This window comes from Halyomorpha halys, unplaced genomic scaffold (assembly GCF_000696795.3).
Source record: "Halyomorpha halys isolate HHAL.00 unplaced genomic scaffold, Hhal_1.1 Scaffold932.1, whole genome shotgun sequence".
Classification (NCBI taxonomy): Eukaryota; Metazoa; Arthropoda; class Insecta; order Hemiptera; family Pentatomidae; genus Halyomorpha; species Halyomorpha halys.
Window position 1 is genome coordinate 258,927 of NW_027115188.1, and position 19,579 is coordinate 278,505.

Consider the following 19,579-nt stretch of genomic DNA (forward strand, 5'->3'; position numbering starts at 1 on the left):
TATAACGAATGTTTATGTGGTGTTTAAACACATAATTGTGAAAGCTGAAATTAACCATGAGATGTAATAACAACACAAAACTGATGTTTTCCTATAGATTTTTGATTACAGTAATATTTTATTTATTTATAGTGTATTTTTGAAGAATAGACATTAAAGGGTATTTTCTTCTTTTGAATATATAGTGATAATTTGTTTTTAAAACTGTATTATTTTTCTTTTCAGAATTTTTAGACTTTATCTTAATTCTCTATACTTTATGTCATACCAACGTTTCTTGCACGCACTTCTGCTCATTATCAACTTCTAAAAATAAAAATATTTATAATTCATATCCAGTTAAAATCAATAAATATCACATTGTACTTTAATAAAAAATTATTCATACATTTACAAAATAATTAAATATTAAACTATATATACAATCACTTCACTAATTTATAGCCCTTCACAAATCTAAAATGTTTTGAAATTAGGCCAAATTGATTAGTGGTTATTCATATATTTTCCTTACTTTACTTAATATGTTGAAATTTTTCATCTCAGTTGCAACATTTTTTTTTTTATATTCCTGACTAAATATAGGTTCTACTTTATTTTTTTTTTATTTTTCTTTAGTGCTCTATGTATTCTAAAATAAAAAAAATTGTAGCTAAAAATGATTTTAAAATTTAAAATCAGTTTTTTTTCAACTTATAATTATTATTATAATAATAACAAATTATAATTATAAACATTTTAATGTTATTTATTATATTTATAAATTTTCATTCACATTTTTCTGTTTTCTTTATGTCCCTCTGTATATCCAAATTTCATTGCAGTGAGCCCTACATTGTTATTACTTGGGAGATAAACTTGAGATTTAAAAAATAGGAAATTTATGTAGTTTGGAATACATAAAAAAACAAAACAAATTATAACAATTAAGTAAGGTGAGGACAAAATAATAACAATGGCTAGGAAATTCTACTTAATCTCAAAACATTTTAAATGTAATTCTTCCTTGTTCCTGTAAATTATATTTCAATGGTAATATAACATTTTCCTTCATAATAAAAGCAACTCTTAGAGCCTTCACTGTTCGGGTTCGTTAATTTACCGACTATGAGGTAACTCGAAGTTTGATCTTGCCTAGCACCTCAAATATAATTTATCTTATAGTTTTTATTATCTTGTTTTATGTTTTTTTAACACCCACATTCCACTATACTTACTAATACTTCTTATCAAAAATATGGCAATATAAAAAATTACAAAAAGACTTGTAGTTGGATTTACTAGCAAAGACAAAAACAGTAAGATATTTTGGCGTTGGCAGTCAATGTGCTAATAATGAAAATATTCACCTATTAATATAAATTTATTTCTAAAATTGTATAAAATATTATATATTAACAAAATATAAAGGTTTATAATAATTATAACTAACTTAAAAATTAATTTATTATGAGGATAAAACCATAAATAAATTTGTAAGTGAGCACTCCTAGAATTGGGGCTAGTGGACCAATTAGATAAATATGACCCTGATTTTGATTAATTTTAATAAGAGGTCATTATTTCATGTATCTCAGATGTTCGGTCTATACAAACTTAGCATTAAATATCCCATCTGCATTCTTTTCAGGTGGCTGAAGGACAACAAAGAGAAAATATGGGATATGGAGCCGACCTGCCTTGGTCCAGGAGAGCTCGGTGGTCGGGCTATTGATGAGGTAAACAACATAAAATATAAATTTCACAAGCCAAATTAACAACGTAGCAAAAGTAGTAAATGCTACGGGACCCGAGTTTCTGGGAGTCCAGTAGGAAATGGTTAATTTGTAAACTTTTGTAACAGTTATAGCTACAGTTAACAGGTATTATTGTTCTAAAGAACTGTTTTTCCAAAAAAAAAACTTCATAATGATATATGCTGTATTTTTAACATGTTATATATAAATGTTTAGTGAATGTTAGATTATTTCAAACATACGTGGAGAGAAGAACTATGCAATGTTTAGTAAGTTTATTTTTTTCTCCATTAACTTTTTTGTTTTTCTTTTCTAGCTTCTGGTTAAAAACTTTAAACACTTTCGGGTTTAATTCCTAGCGGTTGCTGATTTATGTTCTTGGAAAACTTTTTGAGAAACTAAAAGAAACGTTTTGAACTATCATAACAACGCAATCCATAGTATTAGTGGGTTAAAAATCGACTTGTATTTTTTTTTATAAATTTTTGTTTGACATTAAAAACTTATAAGGTTATGTTTAAAAAAAAAATTTAAGTTCAAAGAAAAGAAAAAATACATGGAAGAAAAAAGTTCATAGATATGACCTGAAGGGAAGTCTGGCCCAGAGAATCAACTAACTTGTCATAAGCAATTGTCTTATTTTATTAATATTTTTATTTGGAGGAGAGAGGGAATTGTTATTCCAGGTTAAAAAAAAATGTCGTTTTACATTGAGGGTAAGTATTTGTTAGAAAAAAAAACAGTCAGTCTCTTGCTTCAGAATAGGTATTGAAAAGATGAAAGAAAGTATAAAGATGGAATTAGTGATTTTAGATTAACCCAGACAGCATGAATGCTTTGTATGCTTTCTGGCATAACTAAATTCTGTCACACGTCAAAAACCACTGGAACTCATAAAGGTTAATATAAACCTTCATGATTTTGACTAATCCCTCATAGTAACTATTTACAATCTATATTAAACTGACCCTAAATGCTATTAAATAAATATTAAAAGCTAAAAACTTCACCTCAAATTGATAGGCCCTCACAGGACTCAAAATTAGTTGACATTGTTACCGCAAGTACAGTCTATCGATTGCAGGCTAATAAAAATAAGACCATTTCTAAAAGTTCAGAACTTTTTACCTACCATCAAGTTCTGTCGATGTTGGATTCATATAATTTTTTGCTTACATATTTTCTCCCCAACATCGATGATACAAGAAATAAAAATAAAAGCTACAATCCCACCATTTACAACCAACTAACCCTGTGTTGACTACTCCATTATGGATTACAGTAAAACTTTGGAATATTACTTGAATTGACTCCATTTTGATTATAGGTTTTATACATATATCTATATTATATGACGAATATCAATTTCATACCATAACAAACACCCATCATAAGAAAGCAGTTGTACAGAAAGTTACCGAAAAGCTTTGAGTAATACTGAAGCAGCAACTGCATAAATCTTGAGATAGCAGGTAGACATCAGGTGATATGCGCAGGTCTGATCTGATGATAGCTATCTCATCATCGGGTTGATACTCTCCGTGGATGTTCAAAAAAGTCTTTGTCGGTGAAGGAGTAGTTCATATCTCAGGATGCTACGGCAGAGATAGGTCCTTGAAGAACAAATTGCGACTCCAGATATAAATTATTTATACGGTAAATAATTAATAAAAGTTAGTAGAAATGACTTCAACCCAATTTCGACCATTGTTACGTTTATACAACATTAACATTTTTTTCTTCTAGAGATTCAAATATTTTTATGTTTTACTTCATCATTTATTTAAGTTTGGTGTTTGAGAAGTAAATAGTTGTTAGATAAAGTTACTTCATATATATTTATTTTTAAAAAAAATAGTAAAGTTGGTTATTTTTGAGGCTAATGTGCTGCGAGGTTTTAGTTTTATTTTCAGTCAGTGAAGGTTTGCTTCAACTAAATCGTTCTTACATACAACATTGTTTTTAATTTATATAAAGGTTTGTTTCATAAAAATCAAATATTGTTTTTACAATAACCAGTAAAATACAGGTTCATGCTTGTTAATCTCCCTCAACTATTATTTGTCTATTTTTCAATCTTTCCTTCTTATTTCTGAAGAAGTGAAATTAGTTTGGAAAAAGGGTACTTTTGAGAAAGAATTTGCAAAAAATCCAAAAACATAAGTAATAACCAATTTTACTCTTGGTTTTCGAGAGAAATTAACTTCAAAATGTGAAAATTTCATCGACCGAATCTCAACAGGTGTAATAAAGTGCTATGAGAAAGCATTCTGTGATTCTACCAAGTGTAAAACCTCATTGAGATTATGAAATTAGAGAAGGTCAATGACACAGATGGTTAACGACAAATTGGCTGTTCAAAAAAAAATTTTATTCCCATTTTTTCATTTGCAAAAGTTAAAATTGGGTCTAGTGGGTTAAACCTACAGGCTTGACATCAAACTGTTGCTTTTCGTGAAAGTGTCTCATACTACAAATTATTGGGAGGAATAGATTTACGTGGCATAGCAGTTTAAGAATAAAAATTCGAGATTAAAAAACAAAACAAAATAAACTGTAATAATTAATAAATAGAGTAAGTGTCGATTCTGTAGGTCTTTGCATACATCTTAGAACATCATGTATTAATAGAATTCAAATCAGTTTAAAAAAAAACATTAAGATATCCTAGTGTTCTCCTAATCCGACTATGTGTTGAAAATTTCACATGAGAAGTATTTAACCTTCCATAGTATTATATTATAGTATATTATATTTATATATTATATTATTTTATATAATTTATTCAAGTTCTAGAGACTGATATTTATCTATTAAATAAATTAAATGGCATCCTTATCAAGTTTCAACATTCTTTATTATATCAATAGTCCAACGTTTCGGCCAATTCAGCCATCCTCAAGGACAATCTAAATATTTAACTGCTTATTATTTATTAATTTGTAACAATTTTAAAAAACAAAATTATTATTAATAATATACCATACCATAAATATAAATTCTCACATCAAAATTTTAAAAAAAATGTTTTACACGCTAAAAATGTTTTTGCCTTGGTCATCAAATTCAAGTCAAAATCAACCTATGAAAAAGTCAATTAATACAAAATCCTATTCTATCAATAGAAAATCTACTAATAAAGAATGTTGAGACTTAATAAGGATACCATTTGATTTATTTAATTGTATATTGTATTATATTTATATTTAGTATAAATATTATACTTTAAAAAAAAATAATTACCCCCAATCTTGTTTTCAAATTCGCTATGAATTAATGTTTTAAATTAAACCGATCCCAATATTGAGTTTAAAAGAAGGTTCAATAAAGGACAACAAATGACATAGCGCAACTAGCTTTCTAATTAACTACAATTTCCAGATCAGTATGTTATAAATGATTTAAAATATAAATATTGGATACTTGAATACCTCTAATGTTCATAACGTTGCTGCTCTGTTCACTTCAGTGTATTTTCTGTTCTAGATAAATAGAGAAGAATTGTGCGAGAGCTCTGACGATCTGCCACTAGCAGTCCTAGCGCTATACCAAAGGAGTATCTTTTTCTCGAACAGATAGCTCATATGTAGTCATACAAAGACTGTAAATTTAATACTAAATAAAGTGTTAAGTATTATAAATTTCACTATCACTAGACGTCACAGTGAGTGAGTAGACAGGAAAATCCCAGTGTTAGTTATATTAACAATTAGGTTAGTAATAATAACAGTTTTAATTATTGGCACATCGTTTTTATTCATTTATGTCTCTCCTTTACCTTTGCACATTATATCTGCACTTTGAAATTCAATCTTACCCATAACGAAAGGCGACCTTATTGAAGAATTTTTTTTTGTTTATATAAAAAATAATTAGATTAATTATTTTATATTTTCTGGTTTGAGAGTGGTTTAGTTTATCCTTAAATAAAACAAATTTGAACCTTTTTTTTCTCTCAACTTTATTCTTTACACCTTTTCCAACGTTTCGACCCTCAGGTCATTCTCAAGGATACCTTCATATTGATGTCATTTTCTTTTTTTCAAATCTTAATAATCCAGGCTAATTGCCTTTACCCATATAACCTTTTCTAAATAACTTTTTCCTAGATTTAAACCTTTTTTAAAAACTTTTCTTCCTTCCTTCATTCACATTTGCAACTTAAAACCATCAATATGAAGGTATCCTTGAGAATGACCTGAGGGTCGAAACGTTGGAAAAGGTGTAAAGAATAAAGTTGAGAGAAAAAAAAGGATCAAATTTGTTTTATTTAAGAATAAAAAATAATTGTTTTCTACTACAATTTATTTTATTATTAAACATGTTACCTATCAACTTTCCCGACTTCAAAGATCTTTGCTCACTTCTATGAATATTTTTCTATTTATTTTGGGTAATTTGTGAAAGTAATTTTTTTCAAGTATAAAACAAGATGAAATAACAGAATTATAAATGTAATCATTGACACAAACAGTGTAGAAATGATATTAGTTATACGCAAGAAGATACGAATTACATTATTGTCCCAAAAATGGAGAAATACAACCAAATGTTAACGAAAACCTTTTTGCTTTATGTTTTATGAGGATAGAAGAACATTGTTTTTGAAAAAATGAGGATACTGTAGGAAATTACTATCACAAAGTGCCCAAAATAATTCTGATAAAATATAATTCTGTTAAATATATTTTAACAAAATATAAAGTATTATATAAACAACTCGCAGTGAAACTTTAATATATATAAATTAAATTAGGCTGTTTTGATCCTACGATTGCTCCATCGACATCGGGATGATGAGGAGGAGCTGGGCCCACAGAGGTTACCTTCTTTAATCTGATTTTATAGACCACTATTACCGACTTCATGATATCTAGAAGACGAGCCACAAAGGAACCGGTTTGTTCAGAAAACTATCATCGGTGGGCTTTGTGGTAGAATTATATTAAGAGAAAATATGCAAGTGATAAATTTTTGTTGCTAGTGGAACTGTAGGAAAAAGTTAATGATTTTAATTTAGGTACAATGCAATATAATAATAATAATAATAAGCTAACCAAGGAATTACATGTTTATGTCAAAATTCCCTCCTCGAAACTTGGCAAACCAATTTTGGAACGTGCGCTCTGTTAAGGCATTATCCCCATAGACCCCCATGTTTTTTATGTACCTCTGCAGCTTGCTTTCCTTTTTTGAAGTAACAAAACGAAATATGCCAATAATGCAGGATATTTCCGTGCATCTTCTCAGCTGAACAACACACATAACTGTTTACTTATTACAAATAGGATAAACAATCCTCTATTGGGATTAATTGCATCTGAAAGATGTGACGGATTATAAACAAAACATGAATACAAAATCCGAAAGGACCTATTAGCCAACTCTATACATAGATTGATTATGTTCTTTTTAGTCATCTATAATGTTTTTATAATTTTCTTTAATTTTATTATTATTATTTTTTTTTTTAATTTTGTTATGAATATAATCATTCATCACTATTACTTATTACCCAAGGTTAGGGCAGATTCTAATACTTCTCAATAAATAATAAAAACTTTGATGTAATTTTTCGAACTTTAATTTCAGAATAACCATTGCAAGAATTTATTTAATATTTGTAGAAATTAATTTAATCCTAACGTCAGAAATATAAGCTACATTTCGACAAAATCCACTAAAAAATACATAATGACTGGCTGATGTTTTGACTGAAAATCAGCTTCACCTCTTTTTTTAAACAAAAACAATCATACATACCGAATTACAGCCCATTTGACCCGAAGGTGACCACGCCAAGCGCCAAAGTAGCAGAATAAAGATATATGTTTCATACATTCCCAAAACACCTCATCACAAACATTTTCTAGGCTTTATAAAACGAATTTGAAATACACCACCATATTCTCCTGATAACCTTCTATACAGCATGAAAGTCCGTTATATTCAGGAAAAATACGTCAAAAAAAAAGTTACTATTAGAAAATATATGTAATAACCATCTTCTGAATATATATAATTAAAATATTGCTAGATTAAACGAAAATTTCAACAAAAGAAAACAAGAATACCAAGCCTTGTTAGATTACAAAAACATTACGATATATAATTTAGTTCCGAGTATTAAGGAATGACTTTTTCCTCTATGGTGAGGCTCACTAATGACACTCGAGACCAGAATGAGACAGAGGATCCAGCGGACTGAGAACAATAGCAGGACACTGGCACTTAATGAAGACCCCAATTAAGGGACTTAGCGTGAGGAGGCCCACACCAATATCCATCCTGCCTGCTTCGTTACCGACCATTTACTGATTTCGATTTGAATTCAGCTGTCAAATAGACTTAGGACCGGCTGCCCAACTTCCTATCCAACAAACCAGGAGTAGTCAGTCCTTATCTTGCCGACGGCTTTAGTTCTCACTTAGTAAGTGCAATGGAATATTTAATTTCGAAGTACATTTGCACCTTAAGTCTGGAACAAAAAAAGATAGAGCCAATAAAAAAAAAATGACTAATATAATCCAAATTTTGTTGGAATTTAGAAACCGTGAAAGAGGCCACAATACCTAAAGCTAAAAAAAAACAAAACAAACTATAAAATAAACTGAATAGAAAATGAATATATTTATTTTTCAATTTTACCCTGTTTAGAAATCTAAAATGATCAAGAAATTACGTCTATTTCCCAAGAGGTATAAAAACAGCTTCACTTAATTACAATACGTTTCAAAAGTGCTAAGTAAATAACTTTTAACTGAAAACGAAATTAATTCAAATACTTTATTAAATCAAAGAAAACTTTCTTCTACCCCGTAATCATTTCCAACATAATAATTAAAATAAATGTTTAATTTTTGAAATAATTATTGGGTTCATTCCAAATATCAAAGGTATGTAAAAGATTTAGAACCAAAGGACCAATCTCCATGGAAGAATACACACCTTAGATAAATATGAGGACATTTCCACTTTGGTAGGAAACGATGAATTCATCACAACTGAAGCAGAAAAAAAGGGAATCGTTTGCAGATTATTTCAACAAAACTTTCTCCAGCATTATGCGAAATAGAAGCGCATTTAGAAAATTATGAAATCGACGAGTATTTAAAACAGCCCCTTAAATGTGAAATTTCTGGAACTGTTTAGGAGGCTCTAAGTGAAGAAAAGTCCTTGTCATGACTTGATACTAGTTATAGCTATAAATAAGTAATACATAAAAACTGCCTTTTTTTATTGCATCAATTTTTAATAGTTGTCTACGTACTGAATACTTTCCTGATACATGGTAGAAATTTGGACAAGTATTAATTCACAAGGTAAGAACGCTAACAGGATGCCAGGTGCTATAGGCCCATAAGTTTCTTACCCATCTTTGGAAAATTGCTGGAATCGGTTACAAAAAGACATCTTGGTTCTTTGTTTCATTATAATAGTATAAATGCGGATTTACAATTTATTTTTTAGTATAGTCTTTCCACCAACTGATACTCAAAGGTGAAGTATTGCAATGGAGTCCTCCCCGTGAAGATTACCTCATCACTTCACTTGGAATCTTCATCGCCAATACCGAATGAACTCAAACCTACGCAAGAATATGAATGCTGTATCCTATATTTAATAGAACCTTTGAGTTAAAACAAGATACCACCAATCTTATTTACCAAACAATGCCAAGGCCATTACTGATATACGGTTGTGAAATGTGAGGGGCAACACCCTGTACGAAAAGAAACAAATTTTAATCATTCCAAATCATGGTAAAACAATGTCCTGATCGCAGTAGATTTCCCCTGATTCGCAAGAAATAGTTAATTGCTTCGTTAACTGTAAATAGAATCGATAGATTATTTCATCAAAATCAAATAAAAAAAATTCCTAACAGCAGTTCAAGGTGCAGTGGCTTACAACGTAAGTAGCCCACCCTTATCGCTAAGACTGAAGCCCATGCTGATAATTTCCAGCTTTATGTAGGATATAGAACTTTGACAGGCTAGATCTTCCTTATATATGGTAGGCTATATGGAAGTTGATCTATCATTGGTCAACAGCTATATAAAGCAGACATGACTTCAGGTGGTCCTGATTCTTCAACAGAATACAGTCGCAATATCTCCAGCAATCTAGAGTTGCTGAGAATATGAGAAGACAACGGCAGCAGAATTTCATTGATCACTGTTCTATACTCTGTAATTCTACTCTACGTACAGCATTAGCTCTGAAGCAGGCCTACCTCCTCTATCATTTAAAAGATAAAAAATTATGTTTCCAAATTATTTCAGTAAAAAAAATCATCCCAAATACAAATATATTTTCCGATCCCAATTCCCTTAACATTTTCGGCTGAAACCAAACCCAAGACTTCTTTTGTCAGAAATAATCACTTTGGCTATAACAAAACTTAATGCAATTCCGTTGCCGAAGCCTGAAACTCAGAACCCATCTCGGACTCTTAATCAACCTAAAAAAATGCTGCATGGACAAAAAAAACACTATCTGTTGAGTGTAAAGAACAATTGTCGCGTCTTCTTGTCCAATCTTTTCACTTAAGTTAACAGAACAAGGTAATTTCTTAAATTTCATATGGGTCTCAAGAAACATTGGCATTGTTGCCAACGAGCTCACGAGTTTGAACCTGTAGACTTGCCAGTGACCTCTCCCCTGTCCTCACGCAGTTACATGCCCTAAACAAGAAAAGATATTCAACAAAGCAGGCCGTAGAGCGTAGCACACAGCCCGAAGGTGACCACACAAATTATTTCCCATCATCTAAATCCAAACAATATTTTATCCTCATTGGGGAAGCAGAGCACTAATTGTATATGTTTTCATATTTGTAAGTGTTACTTAATATTTTATTCCATAAGAGAATACGAAAAAAAGAAATCCTCTTAGGCTTACCTCCCTATCTACAATTTATCATCCTCCTCTCAATGTCTTCTGTAATTTCAATCTCTCTTTTATCTTCAAACAAAACCACATTCGATGTGAAATACTTTAATTTGGTTCCAGACATTACTTCCCCATACACTAGATTCCGGAATGCCAGATCTAAACAAACACTATTGAAGTTATCTTAAATATAATGTGGCTGGAGGTATTTTATTATTTTGTTCTAAGCTTTCTTTATGTTAAATAAAGAAAGCTCAAAATCATATTTATGTTTAAGTCAAAGCAATATTTTTCTTTGGGTGTATTTACTTCTTTTTATCCTTTATTTTTGTTTTTATATCTAGGGCGGGAATTTGGGTATTGGTACATCCTATTTTTAAGGTTTAGAGTCACAATAATATACAAATTAGGACAGTGAAGGCAATTAATTATATAAATTAAAGTTGAACTAAGGGTTTTATTTATTTTATCTTTTTAGTGGAGTGAAAAACCGGTAAAGTTTATTTGATGATTTTTATACAATCTGTGTATCATCTATACCCATATTCATTAAAAGCTTTCTTAAGGGATTCGAAAAGATGTCTTACGTAAGTAGGAGGTTTGTATCTGGGAAATAACAGATAATTAGGTAATTAGTCATTAGCGGTTGTAGGATTTCCGAACTTATCTAAAACCTAGTACCACCTTTTATGTACCACGTAAATGTTATAAATATGTACTAGCAAAAGAGGGAGTGCTCGGACAACTAGTGTAATTAATACATACCGATTCAAACACGAATGGTACGCTCTAACCCAGTTCATAAACATTTTTTCCACCAAGATTTGAGCAATTCCACAACTAGAAATACTAATCATTAATACACAAATTACACATAAACACAAATAATAAGAATATTTATAAATAAAATAAACTGTGTATTTTCATCGATTACAATCAAAGACTGAGTACAGATACACTACAAACTCCGTGGGTAAAATCAAAACAAATGAAACTAACAGAAAATAAACCAAGTTGATAGCATGTAGCTTAGTGTGGTGTATACGTAATGGACAACAATTAGACACAGAGTAGTGTGAATGTACGAAGAGAGAACAGTAGACGGAAATGCGAAGAAACTAGATGATTGGTACGTGGTAGTTTTTGTATAGGTTGTACGATTATTAATTGCTAACCCAACAACCTAATAACATTAGTGAAGTCCTAATAACATATTTTTACTTATCCATAACTACTATTCATATTTAGAATAATATCGAGTTTATTTCGTTTTAAGGCTTTTTCTTTTCAATTTAGATCATGGCTTACTTTGCATCTGAGTATATGATTCCTATTTATTCCACGTTTTAGCACCGAAATAAAAGTAAATGCGCAATTTGAATCGATGTTAAATGAAAAAAAAGTATGAAAAACGTTTGTTAAAATGCTTTTCTCCCTTTGGATTTATTTTTTCGAGGAGACAGAGATAGTGTTTGCAGAGTGGGTTTAAAGAAGCTTATAACTTTATACTAGCGTGGCCATTAAAGTGCTCTTACAGGGACCTCATGGCACATATTGTGCCCTGCTTTTATATCGAGCACCTACTTGTTGCACCAGCCTTCCCAGCCAATGAGAACCAGTCTCTTAAAACCTCTTATTATAATAATTAATTAAATTATCATTTCAAAGCAATGAATGAATTAGAGTTATTCTATATTATAAATTATATAGAAATGGAATGTCCCCCAGAATATCGAATATCAAAAGAGTTTTGGAGTAAACTGATGTATAGGTATAAATTTCTTTCTCTCTAACATTCAGTCAAACGAGTGAAATTGTATATTTAGAGTTGATTTATAGGCTGAAAATTACTATAAAAATGTTGGGAAATTCTAGTCAATATTTGATCCTGTTCAGAGAACCATTGTACGATTATATGGTTTTTGTGCACAAGTTCTACCTTCAAACCATTCTTGACTGAGTTGCATGGAGAGCGCAAATTTGGGATCCATATTACCCAGCGACTATTACGATAGTTTGTTTGGTCTTGTTTAAAGGCGTGAAACAATATACTTTCATTATTAATTTTCTACTTACCAGAAGCTATACAGTTAGAATTAGTAACGTTTTATCAAATGGAATTCCTCAGGGTTGTGTTTTGAGTCTAACACTTTTCTGTATTTGTTTTAACAGAGTATTGAATATGGTTGGGCTGCCTGTTAAAAGTATGCTTTATGCGGACGACCTTGTTATTTAAATAGAGGGGGGGAAAACGTAATATTCTTACAAGAAGATGTTCAAACCGCTCTAAATAACGTCAGTGTATGGCTTTAAAATTTCAACAAGTAAAACTGTTGCTATTCTTTTTAGCAAATGACAGCCATCTCTGGCCATTAACAATCTACCGGTTACTTTCACTCACACTGTCAGATACCTCGGAATGACTTTCGATAGGGCGCTCAGTTGGGTTCCACATATCAAGCAATTAAAAGCAAGTTGCCTTCGTTCCGTTAATCATTTGGAAATGGTCGGTAACACCAGCAGGGGTGCCGATCGAACCCAAGACTCCAGCTCCAGCCCTGTCACTAGACTATACGTCAATGCTGGCTCGACCAAAGGAGACAACAAATTGACCTCATTTACTTTGCTAAAATCGATTCAGCTAGAAACCATCCTATGAATGAACTGTTTCCATAATAAACAGCATCTAAACCAGCAACAAACCGACTTAATGAAGAAAATATCGTTTAATGTCAAAGTCTCTACTTTACTGACCAGTCTAGACAAAAAAATACCTACTTCGCAAGATACCGTAATCTCACCACCTTATCCTTGTGGACTTACCTCCCCCAAACTTTGTCTGTCCCTTTCAAGGCTACCTAAAAGTACAACACCGACATATCGGTATAAATATGAATTTATTAGGCTGCAAGACAAATTTATTGACGCCGACTTCATTTATACTGACGGCTCTAAGAACTCATTAGGTGTTGGTGCCTTGATTGTGTGGAATGATCGACAATACATATGCTCTCTGTCGCCGATATGCAGCAGCTATACAGCTGAAATGGTTGCAATCTACAAAAACTTAAATGTTTTTCATCCCGCAAAAAAATACACGTCATCTGTACGGATTCATTGTCTGTCCTACTCAGTTTATAAAATATTTTCTCAACAAACCCGCTAAACTAAAAGATCAATTATGCACTAAAGTCCGCGAATAGAAACGGTATTTCAGAGATTTGCTTGGGTCCCTGGACACTGCGGAATCGCCGGTAACGAACTGGCTGACCAGGCAGCAAAGGTCGCGATTTATTAAGGAATTTCACATCGCCAAGTGCGTGTCGATGACTTCATTGCCCTCATTAATCAGAGAATCAAATTGAAATGACATCAAATGTGGGCAAATATTACTGACAACACATCTTAAATGAATGCCAAGAATACGACTCCATCATATCTTTGTATGAATTAGAAGTTCTCCATTCAATTCTGCAGGATAGCAAACATACTTAGATAAACTTATCGAATTTCTAAATAACTCATAATTTTACCACAAGTTCTCATTTTTCAATAGCTATACATTTAAAATGAAGTCAAAATTCGTAAATTAAGACAATAAAGACTATTAAAAATTTCGGATATAAAGGAAATAAAGTCTAAGAAAAATTTCGGAAACGAAGGCAATATGGCCCTGAAGTGATTGTGGTATAATAATAATTTTAAAAAAAGGCGTGAAGACTTTTGGTGATCAACACCTGTAGATTGTTACAATTAAAACGCTACACACTCCCTCACAAATAAGTCTTTTGTTGCCAATGTTTTATTTTAATCTAACTTTTTCATAGACATCTTAAGATTAAAAGAAATGTGTACGAAAGAAAACTCTTCTATCGACTATTGGCAATATTGCTAGTATGGTTGAAACTGCTTTAAAATTATTTGAAATGTATAATTTATATTATTAGATTAATTGTAAAATCAAAAATATTATTATAAAAAATTATAATATTATAACGTTATAATCATTAATTATTACAACTCATTACACAACTACATAATTGGGTAACAGTTTACCATTAAAAAATTAAATCACTTGAATACAAATTTTATTAGGAATCTTTCGTTTCAAAAATACCCTAAAATATAAACATAAACATACATAAAGTAAACATTATTGAGCAGGGTGATGGAGATGAGAGATGATTGGGCCTGACAAGTTGTCTATATCGACAGTGTAGAAGTCCCCTCTTCCTTCCTTCCTCACCAGGCTCTTTCATTTACGATCCTCCAAGGACATTTCTTATACACATTCCAAAAAAGGTTTTTTGTAATAGCTTACTTAGACAGTAAATGGTCCTTACACTTCAAATCTGGAGAACTTTTTTTTTTTTTTTAAGGTTCATTGTACTTGTAGATCAGTTTAAGCGGTAACTCAAAACAAAACAGATTGATCGGTTGACGGCTAATTGGTCATTCAATAGGCACGCTGAACTTATTTGAAAAGAAACCTAAACAACATCTATTTCTATTAGAACCTCGAGAGAGTAGAAATCAATTTTTTCGTACATTCACTGGTGTGTTAATAGGAAGCATAGGAAACGGAAAATTTAAAAAAAAATAAAATGCGTTTATAAGGGAAATAAACGTTTAAAGCTCCTCCAAATAACGAAATCTCGCAAAAATATGTGTGTATAAAATCTGTCCCAAAAATAAAAAGTTGTACAGACCCGAAATTACGCATTTCTTGTGGGAATATATCTGAGACATAATTACAACTTTTTGCCTAAATCGAATTTTATATAATCGGTTTTTCACTTCTTTCCAATATTCTCCAAAACGTCTCAAACGAATTTGTCTTCATATCAATATTTAATGAAGTGAAATTTATGAGAGCTTAAATGTTGAATTTTCAAGAAACAATAACCTATTTATTGTTATTGTTTCTTGAAAATTCGAAGTTTAAGTTCTCATACAATTTCACTTCATTAAATATTGATATGAAGACAAATTCGTTTGAGACGTATTGGAGAAAACTGGAAAGGAGTGAAAGACTAATTATATAAAATTCTATTTTGAATGAAGTGAAATTGTATGAGAGTTTAAACGTCGAATGTTCAAGAAACAATAACTATACAAGTTGACAATTACTATATAATATTTCTTGTAATTTATTGATTTTGTATTTATTACTTTATTTCTAGGCTGGTTTTATTATACTTACAATGGTTAGTAATAATCAATACAACATAACTACTATCAATATTTATTAATGTTTACAAGGAGGAGAAATAAATCTCATGAGATTTACAACTTTATTAGTTTGTAATAAATAAATAAGAGACATATAAAATCAATTTTATTACATAAAATATAAATACGATAATAAAGTTAAGCTAGTCATTCTAAATAAAGTATGTTATTATAAAATATAATGCCCCCCAAAAAGGGCTTTTCCAGTCCAACGTCTCTGGTGCAGCTCACATCAATATTTCTTCATCGGATCTATTTTTGTAACACAATATATTTCATCAGTTATTGTTTCGTTTTTCTAATCTCGGAGTCGCTGGATATCATCATTTTAAATTATCATAAACTACTGATTGGAGAAAATGGTCGGGGGTGCGGTCAGCAATGAAAAATATAAATAAACAAAAAATATTAATTTATGCTGACGCTTCGACCTGAGTTCAGGTCTTCATCAGGACAATAGCCGACAAATCAGATAACAACCATTATTTAGAAAAATATAAAATTGAAAAGAAATAGTATGCAAACAAATTTGGAATTATACAAAATATTGAATTGAATAATTATACAATAATATTGGTGGAAGAATTCATATTCTTTTCGGTTTTGGATTTTTTTTTTTTTACTGTAGTATAATTTTCTTGGATTTGAAAAAAAATTAAAACTATTATTGTACTAAAAAATAAGCTTTTTTTATGACGAAATATACTATCATTTATTTATGTTTATTGAATAACCAGAAACTAGGGAACATACCAGGAAATGATTTTGGTGGAGGATCCGCCAAATCAATAACATTTTATTAAATGAAATTCCAATATTCAAAACTGTTAGTTTTGGGAAGGTCACACAAACATAGCTTTAGCCACACTCCTAATCAAACTCATTGGTATAAAAATATTTTACACGTTTCGTTAGAAATATGAAGAAAAAATGTTAGACACAGCAGCAACTATCTTTCTTCAAAATTACAACTGCGTTCAGTATATTGAAATTAGAATTTTTTTTATTTTTATTATTGTTGTTCTTTAGCATCTTAAATTTCTTTTATATTAGATAGTGTTATTGGAAGAAGATTAATTTGTCCAAATCGTCTACTATAGTTGAAAGTATTTAAATAAGATTTCCGAATTCTATAACTTGTTTGGAAATTCGTAGGTTAGTATTCAATTATAGTTCTAATAATATCCCTGCGTATTCATGTCGTCGTATTGAATTATCAATGATGAGCAAATTCATGTCAACATGAAAATGCCTGGAGGGTATATGGAAGTCTACTGAAATTGCTGAAATGATTGCTGGGAACTGTCATATTCATTCGGATAATTTATTGCACAGTGCGACCTGTCACGCAACGATGCTCTGAAATCAGGCAAGAGGTTGATACCAATTAGAATACGCGACTATTTTAACTTGTTTCTAAAAATACGCCCTTCGTCACCACTCACATCCCTTGAATCTTTTAATCATTCAATCTGAGAGAGGTTCACAAGTGGCAAATTCTCAAGACTAAGCGATATTAGATCCTATATGACAGTGACACACAATCATACAAGTATTCTTATAATCATAATTATTACAATAACTATAATTACTACAATAATTATAATTATAATTATATATATTACAATAATAATCACAATTACACTATTCTGTCTACCCTATTATTTTTTTTTCCAAATAATTAATGTGTTATCATCTGCTAACGTTTTGCAGTTTTTTTAATTGCAAAACAAATTTGCCAGTTTGCACACTTTGTACTTGACCCTCAGGTTTTTGATTTTGTTATTTAATATCTAAATGATTCTCCTATCCCTGTATATAATATGCCAGTCTCTGCTTGTTATGAGTACTCCTATAAATGAAAGTTAAGATTGCTATAATTTACTACAGCATTGGTTTACCCAGAGGAGGTCAGAAAGGGGCAGCTGCCCCCCCCCCCTACAAATAAAAAATTATTTAATTAATAACTATTAATTTATCCAACAAATAACTGTAATAACTAATAAAGCACTACGATAATTATATATAATTTTTCATTCACCTTTTCCTTGCGGAAATGTCACAACCTGATGCCCCCTCCTTGTTTTAATCCTCGCTATGCCCTTGTACTTCAGTGTAATATTCCTTTATTCATATTTAATTGTTTAAAAATAAATAAATAAATTATTTATTTTTTTTTATATATTACTTATGTTTGAGAAAAGGGAAAGGTAAAGGGTCAGCTGTTCTGCAAGTCGAATTAATACATTATACTATAAAAAATATATAATTGTCAATAGCGTTAATTATATATACATATAAACCAAAGGTTGGCAGGGTTAGTAAAATATTTAACTAAATAAGAAAAATAAATGTATACAATAGAAACTTAATAATACTATTGAAATATAAACGAATAATTAACCACTTAAGTTAAAACTAATCAAAATTAGTAATTCTCTTTTATAAAAAATAAATGATAATTGCATGATCAAGAACAAAAAAAAAACGATAAAGTTTCTACAGGAGTTGAAAAAAATAATGTATATCTGATCTAACGTTTTCACATTAGGAAGAATAATCGTGTTTATATACCAGATACATAGCAAGATCTGCATGGCAATCAATGGCAGAAAGTATAGGATGTACAATATATCTTAAAACATATGATGGTTGCTCCTAATATTTTGTTATAAATAGCGTACGTTAGTATTGCCTTCTTTAAAACATATTATATATTATATAACTGAAGCAATCGAAAAAATAAATGAATTGATTTTTAATCTTTTAATTGAATATGTAATATTTTTATGTAAAAATTTTGCATAAAGATACTTCGAGTATATATCTTATTATCATATATCTATCACCAAAATCTGGTTTTCTTGAATAGGATAATCATTTTTTAATCCTATTTATGTCCAAGAATCGAATCCTTAAAGTCTTGAGCTTATGCAGTTCATGTCATAACATAGCCACCAGAAATGATAATAATGAAAACAAAACTTTACAACGGGAAGAAGATCTAATACGAACTTTTACTTTTGAAAATTCATCAAGGTGTTAGAAACGTTCACTAATTACATTTTTTTTTCGAGGAATTTATTTTAAGGACATATTCACAGTTTATAGCTGATGTGCTACATAGATATAGATAGCCAAGAAAAAGAAAAATGATCGAAGTTTTATTCCATGTTATTTAATTTTTATTATCTGCCATCATTTAAGGAATAGATAGCAACGAAAACCATCCAAGCACGTTTGTTCTATTATCACATCCGGCAGAACGTAAAATGAGTGACGAACCCTTCAACAGATAGCTACAGCCAGTGAGAAGAGTCAAGTGGCCCTAACCAAACCCAATACAGGAAGGATAGATCCCCTAAGTCCTGGACCCTATACATATGCAAATAAACATCCTTAGAAGGTGCTGAGGCCCTGGTTGGCAGGATCTGATCCGATTGGCTGTTTACCCCCGCAAGTGCTGCCATCTCCATTACCTGGTCAACATTGAAAAAGGTTTTCCCGTTGAAATTATTTACATATGTAACCATTACAAGGATCTTGTATTCAATCCCTGGATTGAATTTCCTTTTGTAGGAAAATGATACTAGAGTTTGCTGGACTGATATTTTGCTATTCCTCACAGTTTTATATTCCTCTACTTTTGAACAATGCGTAATTTCTTAAACTGAAAATACTTTGGAAGGATTAAATTATATAAATAATAAATTATA

The 19,579-nt window shown here is 30.5% G+C and overlaps 1 protein-coding gene and 1 long non-coding RNA gene across 2 annotated transcripts in view; one reads left to right on the forward strand and one right to left on the reverse strand.

The window, feature by feature from the left end:
• Positions 1-5,418, forward strand: part of LOC106687229 (phospholipase A2 inhibitor beta) — a 58,575-nt gene extending 53,157 nt beyond the window's left edge. The window contains exons 11-12 of the mRNA XM_014430990.2: positions 1,631-1,718; positions 5,223-5,418. Of these exons, the coding sequence (XP_014286476.1) occupies positions 1,631-1,718; positions 5,223-5,315 (181 nt within the window). The 3' untranslated portion in view covers positions 5,316-5,418. The remainder of the gene's footprint in view (positions 1-1,630; positions 1,719-5,222) is intronic.
• The window catches only part of LOC136796985 (uncharacterized), a 173,561-nt gene continuing 159,259 nt past the window's right edge, over positions 5,278-19,579 (reverse strand). Inside the window, exon 3 of the long non-coding RNA XR_010844782.1 lies at positions 5,278-5,337. This is a non-coding gene — a long non-coding RNA (uncharacterized lncRNA). The remainder of the gene's footprint in view (positions 5,338-19,579) is intronic.